This window comes from Oncorhynchus kisutch, unplaced genomic scaffold (assembly GCF_002021735.2).
Source record: "Oncorhynchus kisutch isolate 150728-3 unplaced genomic scaffold, Okis_V2 Okis03b-Okis08b_hom, whole genome shotgun sequence".
Classification (NCBI taxonomy): domain Eukaryota; kingdom Metazoa; phylum Chordata; class Actinopteri; order Salmoniformes; family Salmonidae; genus Oncorhynchus; species Oncorhynchus kisutch.
The window spans coordinates 12,391,219-12,410,088 of NW_022261980.1; the positions used below are offsets into that span (position 1 = coordinate 12,391,219).

The 18,870-nt window shown below is 44.0% G+C and overlaps 2 protein-coding genes and 1 non-coding gene across 3 annotated transcripts in view; 2 read left to right on the forward strand and 1 right to left on the reverse strand.

Annotated features, from left to right (window-relative positions):
* Positions 1-1,309: 1,309 nt before the first annotated feature.
* Positions 1,310-6,861, reverse strand: LOC109884891 (ras-related protein Rab-11A). Its single transcript, XM_020476791.2, has 5 exons — positions 6,683-6,861; positions 5,610-5,805; positions 1,981-2,174; positions 1,677-1,757; positions 1,310-1,567 (listed from the first exon to the last, which is right to left on the reverse strand). The coding sequence occupies exons 1-5, from the start codon at positions 6,720-6,722 to the stop codon at positions 1,431-1,433; spliced, it is 648 nt and encodes a 215-aa protein (XP_020332380.2). The 5' UTR covers positions 6,723-6,861; the 3' UTR covers positions 1,310-1,430.
* A 284-nt stretch (positions 6,862-7,145) lies between these two features.
* trnaq-cug (transfer RNA glutamine (anticodon CUG)) lies at positions 7,146-7,217 on the forward strand. The gene has a single exon. It is a non-coding gene; the product is annotated as a tRNA-Gln (tRNA).
* A 2,099-nt stretch (positions 7,218-9,316) lies between these two features.
* The window catches only part of LOC109886212 (C-myc promoter-binding protein), a 162,968-nt gene continuing 153,414 nt past the window's right edge, over positions 9,317-18,870 (forward strand). Inside the window, 1 exon segment of the mRNA XM_031812600.1 lies at positions 9,317-9,497. The gene's annotated coding sequence lies outside the window, so the exon portion shown is untranslated.

Sequence of the window (18,870 nt, forward strand, 5' to 3'; positions counted from 1 at the left end):
TGATGGGAGGGAGGGGGGGGGGGGGGGGTCGTAGACAGGTACACATCAGAGCATTCTCAGTGTGCTTTAAATACATACACGTTAGTAGGAAATATGATACAATATTTGAAGACAAACAAAAAACATTTAAAAAAACACACAGGTAAAAAATTATAATGGAGGAACACACAAAATGGAAAAGTCATAAATTGAAGAAAATGAAGAAGATTTAAAAAAAAAAAAAAATCTGATGAATATATTAAGACATTTCTGTGTAAGACATGTCAGCGCATCAACAGTATTACATCTAAGTGAGAAATATAAATGACTTCCTGTCTGAAAAGGCTCCGCTGGGGAACACGACTCCAGACACTGACTAGGCTTCTCAGATCATGATCAGTAGGGAGGGAGAGGAGGAGGGAGAGAGGAAGAGGGAGTTGAGGAGGGAGGGAGAGGAGGAGAGAGGGTGGGAGGGAGAGGAGGAGAGAGGGAGAGGAGGAGAGAGGGAGGGAGAGGGAGGGAGGAAGAGGGAGTGTTGGAGGGAGGGAGGGAGTGGGGAGAGGGGAGGGAGTGGAGGAGGGAGGGAGAGAGGAGGAGAGAGGGAGGGAGAGAGGGAGGGAGGTAGAGGGAGGAAGAGGGAGGGAGGGAGAGGAGAGGGAGTGGAGGAGGGAGAGAGGAAGAGAGGGAATGGGGAGAGGAGGAGAGAGGGAGGGAGGGTGGGGAGAGGAGAGGGAGGGAGGGAATGGGGAGAGGAGGAGAGAGGGAGTGGGGAGAGGAGAGGGAGTGGAGGAGGGAGGGAGAGAGGGAATGGGGAGAGAGAGGAGAGAATGGAGGAGGGGACTACTCCTATGAGACTGAGTAAGTGAGTGCATCTGGTTAACCTAACCCTGAGAGCCGGGTGGGCCAAACTCACACATTTGAAAGACCATTTAATTGGTTCTAAAGTGGAATCTCCACCCAACCGGGGCACCGGGCGAGCTAAAACAAGATGGGTGTATATGAGGGGTAGAGGTGGGGGTACAGGGTATATGAGGGGTTAGGGGGTAGAGGTGGGGGTACAGGGTATATGAGGGGTTAGAGGTGGGGGTACAGGGTATATGAGGGGTTAGGGGGTAGAGGTGGGGGTACAGGGTATATGAGGGGTTAGGGGATAGATGGTATATGAGGGGTTAGGGGGTAGAGGTGGGGGTACAGGGTATATGAGGGGGTAGAGGTGGGGGTACAGGGTATATGAGGGGGTAGAGGTGGGGGTACAGGGTATATAAGGGGGTAGAGGTGGGGGTACAGGGTATAAGGGGATAGAGGTGGGGGTACAGGGTATATAAGGGGGTAGAGGTGGGGGTACAGGGTATATAAGGGGGTAGAGGTGGGGGTACAGGGTATATAAGGGGGTAGAGGTGGGGGTACAGGGTATATAAGGGGGTAGAGGTGTAGTGGTAACATGGGCGGGGCTAGATGTTCTGACAGCACTGCATCTTTGGTTTGTTCTCAGTGGGCTGCACCTGGATGTTGACCACATTGTTGCTAGGAGACATGTCGCTCTCCTGACGCTCTGACATCTGCTTCTGAGAGACGATTCGATAGATTTCTGATGGAGGGGAGAGGGTGAGATGATTAGGTCATATCCAGTCTGTCTTGCCAAGATAGCAGATCAAATCAACAGGTGTGACCACACACACACACACACACACACACACCTGTCAGAATGGTCTGGAAAGCCGTTTCAACGTTGGTGGAATCCAGGGCTGACGTCTCAAGGAAAGACAAACCGTTTTTCTCTGAGGGGAAACAAACAACGTCAGAAAATAAGTTAGAGACTGTACCCGTTCTGGAACATTCCACAGGAATGAATGCAAGCATAAAAAGTGACATTAAAACATACATTTTTGTGAGACATTTTTTTGTCATCATCAATGAAGGAAAGTACAACAACAAAAAACAGAAATGTATGTAGCTTTTTCAGTGTCTGACACTTGTTCAGAACGACGAGGCATCTCTAACCTGCGAAAGCCCGAGCCTCGTCGGTGGGCACGGCCCGGAGGTGACGCAGGTCACTCTTGTTGCCAACCAGCATGATGACGATGTTGGTGTCTGCATGGTCTCTCAGCTCTTTCAACCACCGCTCCACATTTTCATAGGTCAGGTGCTTGGCGATGTCATAGACCAGCAGGGCTCCCACCGCGCCTCTGTAGTACCTGCACCATGACATCATCAACAGTGGACAAAGAGGTCCATTTGATCAATAAAAGCCTGCGTACCATTATAGCCCTTTTAACAACAGGGCACAAAGAGCTTGGAAAGATGACAGTTGGGGATTAGGTCTACTCTATTCAGAGTTCTGACGCAAAACATATTCTATCCTCCCTCTCCATTTCTCCAGGAAGCAGTTTGTCTATGAAATCTCCTTCATTATGATCCAAAAGGCTAAACTCTCTCCTCCTCTGAGACGCTAGATACCTTACGTCCCCGACTGTGTTCATACTGACACTGAAATATCCTCCCTGCTTCCACGATAGCACCAAACATACATTAATCACAGGACAGACAGGAGCACAGGATACAGTAATGAGTCTGTGGGATTACAGGATACGGTAATGAGTCTGTGGGATTACAGGATACGGTAATGAGTCTGTGGGATTACAGGATACGGTAATGAGTCTGTGGGATTACAGGATACGGTAATGAGTCTGTGGGATTACAGGATACGGTAATGAGTCTGTGGGATTACAGGATACGGTAATGAGTCTCAGTGGGATTACAGGATACGGTAATGAGTCTGTGGGATTACAGGATACGGTAATGAGTCTCAGTGGGATTACAGGTTTTATGAAGTTAGCCTATGGTCTTAGTTAGGCTAACTTCATAAGACCGTAGGCTAACTTCATAAGACCGTAGGCTAACTTCATAAGACCGCAGGCTAACTTCATAAAACCGCAGGCTAACTTCATAAAACCGCAGGCTAACTTCATAAAACCGCAGGCTAACTTCATAAGACCGTAGGCTAACTTCATAAGACCGTAGACTAACTTCATAAGACCGTAGGCTAACTTCATAAAACCACAGGCTAACTTCATAAAACCGTAGGCTAACTTCATAAGACCGTAGGCTAACTTCATAAGACCGTAGGCTAACTTCATAAAACCGTAGGCTAACTTCATAAAACCACAGGCTAACTTCATAAGACCGCAGGCTAACTTCATAAGACCGCAGGCTAACTTCATAAGACCGTAGGCTAACTTCATAAGACCGTAGGCTAACTTCATAAGACCGTAGGCTAACTTCATAAAACCGCAGGCTAACTTCATAAAACCGTAGGCTATCTTCATAAGACCGCAGGCTAACTTCATAAGACCGCAGGCTAACTTCATAAGACCGTAGGCTAACTTCATAAGACCGTAGGCTAACTTCATAAGACCGTAGGCTAACTTCATAAGACCGTAGGCTAACTTCATAAAACCGTAGGCTAACTTCATAAAACCACAGGCTAACTTCATAAAACCGTAGGCTAACTTCATAAGACCGTAGGCTAACTTCATAAAACCGTAGGCTAACTTCATAAAACCACAGGCTAACTTCATAAGACCGTAGGCTAACTTCATAAGACCGCAGGCTAACTTCATAAGACCGTAGGCTAACTTCATAAGACCGCAGGCTAACTTCATAAAACCGCAGGCTAACTTCATAAAACCACAGGCTAACTCATAAAACCACAGGCTAAGTTCATATAACCACAGGCTAACTCATTTTCTGTAAACCAAAATGAGCTGATTGATTCACGACAACTGAAAACCTTATTGGCACCAGAGCCACCTTGGGAAAATGTTAGTCTAGAGCTCTGCTGCAAGGGGAATGTCCTCCGTACGGAGATGGTGTAATATTGTAGTGGATAAAGATGAGGGGAAGGTCCTCCGTACGGAGATGGTGTAATATTGTAGTGGATAAAGATGAGGGGAAGGTCCTCCGTACAGAGATGTTGTAATATTGTAGTGGATAAAGATGAGGGGAAGGTCCTCCGTACAGAGATGTTGTAATATTGTAGTGGATAAAGATGAGGGGAAGGTCCTCCGTACGGAGATGGTGTAATATTGTAGTGGATAAAGATGAGGGGAAGGTCCTCCGTACGGAGATGGTGTAATATTGTAGTGGATAAAGATGAGGGGAATGTTTGGCACGACCTAATGCAGACTACTGCGCAACTCGCTATTCAGGTAGGATGCCATTTTGGGATGCATTTATTTATTTATTATTTATAAATCATTTGTTTTATCATCATCATCATTGTTATTATTGTAGGTCTATTTATTAATTCAACCCATTTCTTCAAATATGCAAAACGTGTTTTGTTTCATTCTTTTCATTGGCTAATTAAGTTTGATCGGTGTTTTTAATTGGGTGCTCTGTATTTAGTTTAAGACAGGCCTACAAAATAGACAAATCAAAAGCCTATTGCTGTCATTTGTTGGTAATTGCTACAATATTGCCTGTTCAAAACTTTTGTGAAGGTTTAAACCAGTACTTTTGATATTACCCTAATAAAGTTTTGAAACTTTGGTGAAGGTTTTGGTTTGTTGTTGTTATTAGCCTACTATACTGCAGAACCTATGATATGAAGCTGGTGAACACAGGCGCTCCAACTAACTCCGACAGTTGAATGTTTTAGGCTTACCAGAGTTACTCCTATAATCTAACAATAAAATGCGTATATATATTATAAACCCAGGGTCGGAAGTCGAGGGTTCGAGACCTGCTCCTTGCTGTTTCATTACATTGGTGTCAGACAGAAGTGATTGGACCTTGCATCCACGACAGTGCGTGTGCTTGGCTGGTGAGCGCGTTCCTGTAATGTAATGAAACAGCAGGGAGCAGGTCTCGAACCCTCGACCCCGAGGTCCGGCGCGCTATCGACTGTGTAAAAGCATGCTCGTGCGGCAGGGTCGATTTCCGCGCTTATAAACCCAGGGTCGTTACAATAGGTTCTAATTGTAAATGAATGAATTAGCCTCCTTCTGTACACCTGTATCTGTATAGCAGACACAGTAAGCTATCTGAGAAGTATAAAGAAATTAATGTTTGTGTCGTAGCATGAGCTACTCCCACAGGCATATGTCCCACACTGGGGCTTAGGTTCTTCTCATCATTCCCACACACACACACACACACACACACACACACACATACGGAATTCATACCCATTGACTTATTCCATATTTAGTTGGTTACAAAATTGATTCAATTTATGTTTTCTTCTCACCCATCTACACACAATACCCCAATAATGACAAAGTGAAAACATGTTTGTAGAAATTTTTGCAAATGAAATACAGAAATATCTAATTTCCATAAATATTCACACCCCTGAGTCAGAATGTTAGAATCATCTTTGGCAGCGATAACAGCTGTGAGTCTTGAGATGATGTGGTCATTCAAAAATTCATGTTAAACTCTATTATTGCACAGAGTGAATCCATGCAACTAATGAGACCTGGTCACTTGTCCATGCCCAAATCTTCCTATTGTAAACTCTGGATCAGCTTTACCTTCCCCAATCCTAACGTTAACCATTAGTGGGAAAAATGATAAACTGACCCCAGATCAGCATCAGGGGCAACTTTACCCTACAGCATACTCACGCCGAGGTGATAGCCCGGTAGCGCTCCTGTCCTGCCGTGTCCCAGATCTGAGCCTTCACCGTTTTCCCATCCACCTGGATACTGCGGGTGGCAAACTCCACTCCAATGGTGCTCTTACTTTCCAGGTTAAACTCATTCCGGGTGAAACGAGAGAGCAGGTTGCTCTTGCCAACACCCGAGTCTCCTATCAGAACCACTGGAACACAAAATTAATGGCTGATGGATTCAATGCAATAAAAATCTTTATTGACCCCAAAGGTCAGGGCTGGATTACACAGGCACACACTTCAATTTTTCTCTGCCTCAAGGGCCCCTACGGTTTTGGCCCCCAGGGCTTCAACCCATGTAAGCTCCTGCATTAATCAGGCCCTGCCAGAAGGTCAATGTGTAGCAATTACATGGGGATATGACATAGTTACATCACGTGTAGCTACAAGATGCAATCACATAAAATATCGGACCACCACCATTCACTTTTGCAGTGACACTGTCAAACATCCACAGTGGTGTGTAGCTAACGTTAAATCTTAGTCTTATGCGCTTTTTATGTTAAACCAACTTGAAATAGAAAACAACAAAACAGATAGCCACAACACATGACACACGTCAAATTTAGATTAAACAGCACAGAAAAAAACGGGAGGGAGATTATAACATCACATTATTTATCTACGGATGAATGTAGCTAGATAATAACCAATGTTCGTTGCATGTAGCTAAGATAACCAGCTGGCTAGCTAATCTAGCAAACTAGCTATCTCGGGAAACACCCCGACCTCACTTAATCATACAAAAGTCAGCATTGTTTAGAAACAGCTGCTAACCTATTAACGTTAGGCGTTTGGGTACCTAACGTTGCAATACCACTGCTTCACAATTTATGTTTATAATTTATCATCAATATGTAGTTTTCGTTTATAAAACAAATAATGTATCAGAGCTATTCACACACCTATATCATACTTCACAGACACAAATTACAAGGTTTCACTGTTAACGTTAGCTAAACAGCTGCCTAGCTAACGTTAGCTACCTAGCTAGCTTTGATATCGAGGATCATGCTGTAATGTTACCTTTAAACAGATAATCGTATTCATCATCTCTGGTTCCCATTTTCTAAAAGATAAATAGGAGTATTTCGTTTGTATAAACTCTTTAAAATGCAACGATTTAGCAAATAGATTTTGAAACACTCAGCTAGCTAACGGCGACGGGTCTGTTTTCAGACTGACACTTCCGGGATTTTGTTGTGACGTTGGCTAGCTATGGGAGGGGGAGCAACAAAAAGCAAACCAACAGCCGATATTCATTGCTACTATATGAATTGTTGTGACGTTGGCTAGCTATGGGAGGGGGAGCAACAAAAAGCAAACCAACAGCAGATATTCATTGCTACTATATGAATTGCAGACACTTCAAATAAAAATGCACCAGTGAAGTACTAGTCCGCCACAGAAAATAACCACTACAGTGCAGTGGTATTCTTATTCCATAGATAAAACTTATATACATAATATGAAAGAAGTTGGAGCACGGGGTTCTATGGTGTAATGGTTAGCACTCAGGACTCTGAATCCTGCGATCCGAGTTCAAATCTCGGTAGAACCTATGTTTTTATTCTCTCAGAAACGGCGCAGATCCACAGAGAAGACATGTTCTGATGAGAAAGCCGATCAAAATACACTACGTTTATAAAACATCACGAATACCTGCTCATTCCATGACTTAATCAGGTAAATCCAGTTCAAAGCTATGAACCCTTTCTGATGTCACCAGGAGAAGACAGGTTAAATAAGGATTTTTAAGCCTCGAGACATGGAATGTGTTTCAGTGCTTTTCAACATGGTATGGTAGTAGATGCCAGTCGCACCGGTTTGAGTGTGTCAAGAACTGCAACGCAGCTGTTTTTTTTGACACTCAACAGTTTCCCGTGTCTACCACCCAAAGGACATCCAGACAATTTCAATCAAGAATGGTCCACCACCCAAGGGACATCCAGATAACATGACACAACTGTGGAAAGCATTGGAGTCAACATGGGCCAGCATTCCTGTGGAACGCTTTCGACACCTTGTAGAGTCTATGGCCCGACGAATTGAGGCTATTCTGAGGGCAAAAAAAATGGGTGCAATTTAATATTAGGACGGTGCTACCAATGTTTTGTACACTCAGTGTATACCTCCACATAAAAGAAATCATGATGAAATAAAATATTGGATTTTAAGAATAATGTGATTTACCACTAGATGGCAGAATAGTTCTGATTAGGCTACCTTTCTAGTACTAAACTCCACGGGGGAATTATAATTATGAGGAAAAATATAAACCCAACATGTTAAATGTCGGTCCCATATTTCATGAGCTGAAATAAACAATCCCGTAAATTTTCCATATGCACAAAATGCGTATTTCTCTCAAATGTTTCTTCACACATTTATTTACATCCCTGTTAGTGAGCATTTCTCTTTTGCCAAAATAATCCATCCATCTGACAGGTGTGACATATCATATGCTGGAGAAGTATGCTCTTCTCTGATGAATCCCATTTTCAACTGTACCGGGCGGATAGCAGACGTGTATGGCGTTGTGTGTGAGAGCGGTTTGCTGATGTCAACGTTGTAAACAGAGTGCTGCATGGGGGTGGTGGGGTTATGGTATGGGCAGGCATAAGCTACGGACGCCAAACACAATTGCATTTTATCGACGGCAATTTGAATGCACAGAGATACTGTGACCAGATCCTGAGGCCCATTGTCGTACCATTCATCCGCAACCATCACCTCATGTTTCAGCATGATAATGCATAGGTCGCAATTGTAAATGAGAACTTGTTCTCAACTTGCCTACCTGGTTAAATAAAGGTAAAATAAATAAATAAATAAATAGCCCCATGTCACAAGGATCTGTACACAATTCCTAGAAGCTGAAAATCTCCCAGTTCTTCCATGGCCTACATGCTCACCAGACATGTCACCCATTGAGCATGTTTGGGATGCTCTGGATCTATGTGTATGACAGCTTGTTCCAGTTTCTGCCAATATCCAGCAACTTTGCATAGCCATTGAAGAAGAGTGGGACAACATTCCACAGGCCACAATCAACAGCCTGATTAACTCTATGCAAAGGAGATGTTGCCCTGCATGAGGCAAATGGTGGTCACACCAGACACTGACTGGTTTTCTGATCCACACCCTGATCCACACCCCTACCTTTTCTCTGTGAGAGCATATGCATATCTGTATTCCCAGTCAGGTGAAATCCATATATGAACAGTAACTCAGTAAAATCTTTGAAATTGTTTCATTTTATTAAATAAAATAAAAATAAAAAAATGAAATTGTTTCATGTTGCCTTTAGATTGAGGTTTTTGTCTGGGAAATTAGCATTTTCAACAACACTTCACATTAAAGTACAGAAACAATTATGTAGAAAATGTATTATATGCATTTTATATATAGTCCTAAGAATGTTAATGTATTTTACCAGTACTTGTGTAGACTTGCAAGTCAGAATCTTCACATTCAAAATTGTATAACTTAGTTTGTAAAAAAAAAAAGAATGATTAGTTTATAGATAGTGTAGTTCATACATGTGTTACACAGCTATAACACAATGATATAATGTTTTGGTGCTTCCTATAATTACATAGGGTGAACCGACAGCAGCCAAACCAAACCCGCGCGACGCAACGTATTCCCCATCACAACCAAAATGGCGGAGGACGGAGCCGGGTCGGCGCCTTGAACACAACTGGCTATATAAATATTGTAGTCTATTTCTAGATATCAACGGCTGATTCAAATATAGACTGTTTTTAAAAATGCCAGTGTGTTTTTGAAGAAATCCCGCCGAAGTTGGACGACGAGTGATATCGCGTTTGCTGGTGGTGTAAGTATAATGTTAATTAAACCGTTATTTTGTGAGGAGTTGATGAGGGGTTTAGCTATGAGTTTGCTAGCTAATGTGAGGTAACCGGCCGTAGCGAGGCTAACTAGGGCGAACGGTGTTTTATTCCAGGCTGTCACTCTCAGTTTAGTGGGATCACCCCTAGGTGAATTTGAGCAGAATTCATGCAGTGAATTCACCGGATAACTGTCCAGACAGACAGTACCAGCCTCAGTCTGTCCTGCTTTTAAAGCTGCATTGTAATTGATTTAGTATCTCGTCGGCTTCTGTAATACCTTCATGCGTATGCAGATGACATGCCACAGGTTGCTGTCACTCTGTCAAGGTGGTGGAAAACTGTGTGCATAATGAATATAGTTAGCTTTATATTCGTGCCCCAGAGCATGGAATCACAGTATGGGATCCGTTTACAGGACCCACCTGTGTGGCTATGACTATGACCCTATGCAGGGTCATAAGGATTGACTGATTGGTTATATAGTGCACATTCTAGTGTCACGAATAGATTTTTTGTCCTGGACTATAATAAAGTAATGTGTGGGTCAGATAGTCTTAAAATAAAACTGAATATCTTCCTCTGTCAGATAATAATTTAAGCTGGGGGAGAAAACCATGTGTCACTTCTGCTTGGCAGAGCTATGTAGTTATTTGCAGGAGGCTTGATGGTGTGCAAACAGAGTACAACATTAACTACTAGCTCAAGATTGAGGAAACAGGCATCGTGGTTTTTGACTGAGGAAACAAAGTTGACCCTACTGTTTAGATTGAGCTGAAGTGAGTATAGTGGAATGTGATTTAGATGTTGTATTCACTTGGATGTTTTGGTAGCAAAAAAAAAGAAAGTATGCTGTTTGTGCTTTGGAAACAGCTGTATGGAGAGCAGATGTGTAAAAAAACGTCTCCAAATTCTTGCATACTGGAATGATGGAGACATCAGATATGAATTAACTTTAGGCTATTAAAGATGGATTTCATCATATGTATTTCCTCACGAGAGATTAAAGTGGTGACACCATACAGGACAGACAAGTCAGATCAAATCATACCATCACACTCTGACAGGAAGATAGACACAACCTACCCATGTGATTTGGAAACCTCACTGCCACTTATACCAGAGAGGTGTTTATATACTCACTCAGTAAACTGCACAATTCCTCTTCTGGAGCCAGTCAACAGTCTAGATTCTATCTTATCATATTCTATTTTATTCTATCCTGTGCGATTTATGGAAAATAGTAAAACAATTGTTGGAGAGAGAGAGAGAGAGAGAGAGACAGAGAGACAGAGAGAGAGAGCGACAGAGAGAGACAGACAGACAGAGAGAGAGAGAGAGAGAGAGAGACAGAGAGAGAGAGACAGAGAGGGAGAGAGAGAGAGAGAGACAGAGAGAGAGAGAGACAGAGAGAGAGACAGAGAGAGAGAGAGACAGAGAGAGAGAGAGACAGAGAGAGAGACAGAGAGAGAGAGAGACAGAGAGAGAGAGAGACAGAGAGAGAGAGACAAAGAGGGAGAGAGAGAGAGACAGAGAGAGAGAGAGAGACAGAGAGAGAGAGAGACAAAGAGGGAGAGAGAGAGAGACAGAGAGAGAGACAGAGAGAGAGACAGAGAGAGAGAGAGACAGAGAGAGAGACAGAGAGCGAGACAGAGAGAGAGAGAGACATAGAGCGAGACAGAGAGTGAGAGAGAGAGAGACAGAGAGCGAGAGAGAGAGAGGACAGAACGTAAGCAGTCTACCATGCCGTGTCTGTTCCCGTTCTAACCAACAGTGTCCCTTGTATCGGAATGTTAAAAGGAGGAAAACATGTTGACCTCGCAAGGAAAAACACTGTCACACGTGAGAGAGAAATACGTAAAGGTAGTCAGTCAACAGTCAAGTCCTGCTTTTGAACCACACAGCATGAAGATTAGAGTTCCGGAAGCAGGGCTCAGGGCCCTGGTCAAAGTAGTACACTACATAGAGAATAGGGTGTGATTTAGGACGAAGGCCTTGCCAAAGCCCAGGGGTCCTTTCTCACTGTGGAGAGAGGCAGCAGCTGCACCACTGATGGGGTTCAAAGCAAAGGCAACACCCTGATGATAGAAGTTCAGATGTCAGTGTCCAGGGATAGGACATATTATAGGAGAACCAGACTTCATACAGGGGAACCAGTACATACATGAGAATGTAGCCTAGTTAGAATAGAAGATGATGCAGAATGTAGCCTAGTCAGAATAGAAGATGATGCAGAATGTAGCCTAGTCAGAATAGAAGATGATGCAGAATGTAGCCTAGTCAGAATAGAAGATGATGCAGAATGTAGCCTAGTCAGAATAGAAGATGATGCAGAATGTAGCCTAGTCAGAATAGAAGATGATGCAGAATGTAGCCTAGTCAGAATAGAAGATGATGCAGAATGTAGCCTAGTCAGAATAGAAGATGATGCAGAATGTAGCCTAGTCAGAATAGAAGATGATGCAGAATGTAGCCTAGTCAGAATAGAAGATGATGCAGAATGTAGCCTAGTCAGAATAGAAGATGATGCAGAATGTAGCCTAGTCAGAATAGAAGATGATGCAGAATGTAGCCTAGTCAGAATAGAAGATGATGCAGAATGTAGCCTAGTCAGAATAGAAGATGATGCAGAATGTAGCCTAGTCAGAATAGAAGATGATGCAGAATGTAGCCTAGTCAGAATAGAAGATGATGCAGAATGTAGCCTAGTCAGAATAGAAGATGATGCAGAATGTAGGCTACGAGAAAGACTAAGTAATGTATGAGATTTCTGTCTTCTTCAGCAAAGATAACAGATATCAAATCAAATTGTATTTGTCACATGTGCCGAATACAACCTTACAGTGAAATGCTTACTTACAAGCCCTTAACCAACAATGCAGTTTTAAGAAAATAAGATGAACAAATAATTAAGGAGCAGCAGTAAATAACAATAGTGGGGCTGTATATAGGGGGTACCAGTACAGAGTCAATGTGCGGGGGCACCTGGGTCGAGGTAAATGAGGTAATTATGTACATGTAGGTAGAGTTATTAAAGTGACTATGCATAGATAATAAACAGAGAGTAGCAGCGTTCTGGGGGGGGACAATGTAAATAGTCTGGGTAGCCATTTGATTAGCTGTTCAGGAGTCTTATGGCTCAGTGGTAGAAGCTATTTAGGAGCCTATTGGACCTAGACTTGGCGCTCCGGTACCGCTTGCTGTGCGGTAGCAGAGAGAACGGTCTGGGATGGGAGGTTGGAAATAGACACATAACATCGGATGGACTGCTTTAGATTTGGAAACAAACCAAAGAAATGGCAATTTCACAGGCTTAGATTAACATTGACTCAGGGATTGCAAAACAGAAACATCAATTAGGCCTAGGCTAAATCTGGGAACAGAGTATGTTGTAATGTATTAGGTCTACAAATGGGCAGGGTGTCTCCTGAATGTCAGTGGGTGGGCTGTTTTTACACTCTTGTTAGGCTGGCTGGCTGTGTGGGTGGCTGGCTGGCTGGCTGTGTGTTGGGTGGGTGGCTGGCTGGCTGGCTGTGTGTTGGCTGGCTGGCTGTGTGTTTGGTGGGTGGCTGGCTGGCTGGCTGGATGTGTGTTGGGTGGGTGGCTGGCTGGCTGGCTGTGTGTTGGGTGGCTGGCTGGCTGTGTGTTGGGTGGCTGGATGGCTGTGTGTTGGCTGGCTGGCTGTGTGATGGGTGGCTAGCTGGCTGTCTGTCTGTGTGTTGTGTGGCTGGCTGTGTGATGGGTGGCTGGCTGTCTGGTTGGCTGTGTGTTGGGTGGCTGGCTGGCTGTCTGGCTGGCTGGCTGTGTGTTGGGTGGCTGGCTGTCTGGCTGGCTGTGTGATGGGTGGCTAGCTGGCTGTCTGTCTGTGTGTTGGCTGGCTGGCTGTCTGGCTGGCTGTGTGTTGAGTGGGCTGTGGTCTCAGAGGATTGATGTAACAGCACTAAGTCCTGACCAGCCTTTAAGTAAGGATTTTAATAGTCACTTACTGGCAGATGCAAACATTGGTCTTACAGGGTGTTTGTCATTACAAACCCTGTTACTGTCTAGGTCATCTGTAATATCACATAAACCATTAGGCTAAGCTGGGCTATAGGCCTATGCCATGTTCTATCTCAGTAACCATTGGTTTAGGCAGGGCTAGGTTACATATAGTAACCGTTGGTTTAGGCAGGGCTAGGTTACATACAGTAACCATTGGTTTAGGCAGGGCTAGGTTACGTACAGTAACCGTTGGTTTAGGCAGGGCTAGGTTACGTACAGTAACCGTTGGTTTAGGCAGGGCTAGGTTACGTACAGTAACCATTGGTTTAGGCAGGGCTAGGTTACGTACAGTAACCGTTGGTTTAGGCAGGGCTAGGTTACGTACAGTAACCGTTGGTTTAGGCAGGGCTAGGTTACGTACAGTAACCATTGGTTTAGGCAGGGCTAGGTTACGTACAGTAACCATTGGTTTAGGCAGGGCTAGGTTACGTACAGTAACCATTGGTTTAGGCAGGGCTAGGTTACGTACAGTAACCATTGGTTTAGGCAAGGCTAGGTTACATACAGTAACCATTGGTTTAGGCAGGGCTAGGTTACATTACATTTCTATCCCAGTAACCATTGGTTTAGGCAGGGCTAGGTTACATTACATTTCTATCCCAGTAACCATTGGTTTAGGCAGGGCTAGGTTACATTACATTTCTATCCCAGTAACCATTGGTTTAGGCAGGGCTAGGTTACATTACAATTCTATCCCAGTAACCATTGGTTTAGGCAGGGCTAGGTTACATTACATGTCTATCCCAGTAACCATTGGTTTAGGCAGGGCTAGGTTACATTACATTTCTATCCCAGTAACCATTGGTTTAGGCAGGGCTAGGTTACATTACATTTCTATCCCAGTAACCATTGGTTTAGGCAGGGCTAGGTTAGATTACAATTCTATCCCAGTAACCATTGGTTTAGGCAGGGCTAGGTTACATTACATTTCTATCCCAGTAACCATTGGTTTAGGCAGGGCTAGGTTACATTACATTTCTATCCCAGTAACCATTGGTTTAGGCAGGGCTAGGTTACATTACAATTCTATCCCAGTAACCATTGGTTTAGGCAGGGCTAGGTTACATTACATTTCTATCCCAGTAACCATTGGTTTAGGCAGGGCTAGGTTACATTACATTTCTATCCCAGTAACCATTGGTTTAGGCAGGGCTAGGTTACATTACAATTCTATCCCAGTAACCATTGGTTTAGGCAGGGCTAGGTTACATTACATTTCTATCCCAGTAACCATTGGTTTAGGCAGGGCTAGGTTACATTACATTTCTATCCCAGTAACCATTGGTTTAGGCAGGGCTAGGTTACATTACAATTCTATCCCAGTAACCATTGGTTTAGGCAGGGCTAGGTTACATTACATTTCTATCCCATTAACCATTGGTTTAGGCAGGGCTAGGTTACATTACATTTCTATCCCAGTAACCATTGGTTTAGGCAGGGCTAGGTTACAATACATTTCTATCCCAGTAACCATTGGTTTAGGCAGGGCTAGGTTACATTACATTTCTATCCCAGTAACCATTGGTTTAGGCAGGGCTAGGTTACATTACATTTCTATCCCAGTAACCATTGGTTTAGGCAGGGCTAGGTTACATACAGTAACCATTGGTTTAGGCAGGGCTAGGTTACGTACAGTAACCATTGGTTTAGGCAGGGCTAGGTTACGTACAGTAACCATTGGTTTAGGCAGGGCTAGGTTACATACAGTAACCATTGGTTTAGGCAGGGCTAGGTTACGTACAGTAACCATTGGTTTAGGCAGGGCTAGGTTACGTACAGTAACCATTGGTTTAGGCAGGGCTAGGTTACATACAGTAACCATTGGTTTAGGCAGGGCTAGGTTACGTACAGTAACCATTGGTTTAGGCAGGGCTAGGTTACATACAGTAACCATTGGTTTAGGCAGGGCTAGGTTACGTACAGTAACCATTGGTTTAGGCAGGGCTAGGTTACATACAGTAACCATTGGTTTAGGCAGGGCTAGGTTACGTACAGTAACCATTGGTTTAGGCAGGGCTAGGTTACATACCCATTGGTTTTGTAAAACATAGGCGGGCAGCAGTGATACACATATTTTACATGAGAAATCAAATCAAATGTTATTTCTCAAATGCGCTGAATACAACAGGTTAAATAAAGAAATACAGTGAAATTATTACTTACAAGCCCTTAACCAGCCAGGCAGTACAAGAAATAGAGTTAACAAAATATTTACTAAATAAACTAAAGTGAAAAATGAAAAAAAATATGTTAAAAAGTAACACAATAAAATGACATAACAATAACGAGGCTCTGTACAGGAGGTGCCGGTACTGGGTCAATGTGCGGGGGTACAGGTAACGAGGCTCTGTACAGGAGGTACCGGTACTGGGTCAATGTGCAGGGGTACAGGTAACGAGGCTCTGTACAGGAGGTACCGGTACTGGGTCAATGTGCGGGGGTACAGGTAACGAGGCTCTGTACAGGAGGTGCCGGGTCAATGTGCGGGGGTACAGGTAACGAGGCTCTGTACAGGAGGTACCGGTACTGGGTCAATGTGCGGGGGTACAGGTAACGAGGCTCTGTACAGGAGGTGCCGGTACTGGGTCAATGTGCAGGGGTACAGGTAACGAGGCTCTGTACAGGAGGTGCCGGTACTGGGTCAATGTGCAGGGGTACAGGTAACAAGGCTCTGTACAGGAGGTGCCGGTACTGGGTCAATGTGCGGGGGTACAGGTAACGAGGCTCTGTACAGGAGGTGCCGGTACTGGGTCAATGTGCGGGGGTACAGGTAACGAGGCTCTGTACAGGAGGTGCCGGTACTGGGTCAATGTGCAGGGGTACAGGTAACAAGGCTCTGTACAGGAGGTGCCGGTACTGGGTCAATGTGCGGGGGTACAGGTAACGAGGCTCTGTACAGGAGGTGCCGGTACTGGGTCAATGTGCGGGGGTACAGGTAACGAGGCTCTGTACAGGAGGTGCCGGTACTGGGTCAATGTGCGGGGGTACAGGTTAGTTGAGGTAAATTGTAAAGTTACGATGCATAAATAATAAACAGCGAGTAGCAGCAGTGTAAAAACAAAGGGGGAGGTCTATGTAAATGTAATACATTGTTCAGGCATAATGGGACCCAAGAGTTTTGATGATCTTCCAGGTGCTTTTTGACCAACTTTAGTAAACTTTTTGGACGACATGTGTCCCGTTATGCATGTGTCCCTGGTGAAAACCAAACAGTGCATTCCCACAGTAAGAACCTCATACCAACAGACAAGCATGGTGGTGGTAGTGTGATGGTTTGGGGAAGGCTTTGCTGCCTCAGGACCTGGACGACTTGCCTTAATTAACTTTGTTAATTAAATAAATGAAATAAGTATCCATTTTTTTATGTTATTTGTAAACTCAGGTTCCCTTTATCTAATATTAGGTTTTGGTTGAAGATCTGTTAACATTCAGTTTCAAAAATATGTTAAAAAAAATAGGGAAAATCAGAAAGGGGGTAAATACTTTTTCACGGCGCTGTAACTTAGATTTCAGTTCCAGTTCCCCTTATAGAGTAGTCCATCATTTAGCCACACTTTCCTCATGTGTTGGTCTTGTTTACCATCTTCCTGGTATTGATCTTGGCTCTATTGCATTTGCTCTGGTATTGATCTTGGCTCTATTGCATTTGCTCTGCTATTACTGAGGGAAAGTCTGTCTTAATAACCTGCATCTTTACCAGCTATTACTGAGGGAAAGTCTGTCTTAATGACCTGCTATTACTGAGGGAAAGTCTGTCTTAATGGCCTGCATCTTTACCTGCTATTACTGAGGGAAAGTCTGTCTTAATGGCCTGCATCTTTACCTGCTATTACTGAGGGAAAGTCTGTCTTAATGACCTGCATCTTTACCTGCTACTACTGAGGGAAAGTCTGTCTTAATGACCTGCATCTTTACCTGCTACTACTGAGGGAAAGTCTGTCTTAATGACCTGCATCTTTACCAGCTACTACAGCTACTACTACATCCTCACCTGCCTCCATCCCTATGTTGTTCATTAATAGATCCCTGGATTGAATGAATCTCAATTAGAGCTCCTCTTTAATTGAAATTCCATAAAGTTAACAGGAATTCAATTAACTCCAGGAGTCTCAAACTGGAAAAACAGAGATCATTTATTTTGTCGGGGAGGAAAATGCAAATGATTAAAGAGGTTAATCTGTCCTCTCCTCTGCTCCCCCCCCCTCCCCCCCTGCTCCTCTCTGATTGGGTTAAATACGGAAGACACATTTCGGTTGGTTGAATGCATTCAGTCGTTCAACTGACTATGTATTTCCTTTCATTTCTCTAATACACAGAACGGGGGATGGGGAGCTTATTAAGGTGAAAGCAATTGGCTGTCTTCACCTTCTGATGAGTCACAAAATCAAAGCACCTACTGGCGCTTCCCAAAGCAATGAGCTGCCTGTGAATTGAAAAACACGCCAGGACAACAACAAAAAAAAACACAAGGATTTCGCAAAAACCTGTTGGCTGCCTTGCCTTGAAGCCTTAAGCTCTCTGAAGAATGGTTTTCTGCCAGGTAGTGAGGGAATTATCTGGGGTACGTCCCAAATGGAACCCTATTCTCTGTGTAGTGAGGAGCCCTGGTGTACAGTAGTGATGGATACCTAGGGTGGGTATGAAGGACCGGTCCCTAGAGTGGGTATGAAGGATGGATACCTAGAGTGGGTATGATGGATGGATACCCAGGATGGATACCTAGGGTGGGTATGAAGGATGGATACCTAGAGTGGGTATGAAGGATAGATACCTAGAGTGGGTATGAAGGACCGGTACCTAGAGTGGGTATGAAGGATTGATACCCAGGATGGATATCTAGGGTGGGTATGAAGGATTGATACCTAGGGTGGGTATGAAGGATGGATACCTAGAGTGGGTATGAAGGATAGATACCTAGAGTGGGTATGAAGGACCGGTACCTAGAGTGGGTATGAAGGATTGATACCCAGGATGGATATCTAGGGTGGGTATGAAGGATTGATACCTAGGGTGGGTATGAAGGACCGGTACCTAGAGTGGGTATGAAGGATGGATACCTAGAGTGGGTATGAAGGATGGATACCCAGGATGGATACCTAGGGTGGGTATGAAGGATAGATACCTAGGGTGGGTATGAAGGACCGGTACCTAGAATGGGTATGAAGGACCGGTACCTAGAGTGGGTATGAAGGATAGATTCCTAGAGTGGGTATGAAGGATAGATACCTAGGGTGGGTATGAAGGATAGATACCTAGGGTGGGTATGAAGGACCGGTACCTAGAGTGGGTATGAAGGATGGATACCTAGAGTGGGTATGA

Bases quoted from the DNA above. Each gene is read 5' to 3' on its own strand.
- LOC109884891 (XM_020476791.2), bottom strand. From the start codon at position 6,722: ATGGGAACCAGAGATGATGAATACGATTATCTGTTTAAAG. The intron at 2,175-5,609 runs GTGAGTATGCTG...GTCATGGTGCAG, and splicing joins TACCGGGCTATCACCTCGGC to GTACTACAGAGGCGCGGTGG. The intron at 1,568-1,676 runs GTGTGTGTGTGT...CCCCTCCATCAG, and splicing joins TTTCCAGACCATTCTGACAG to AAATCTATCGAATCGTCTCT.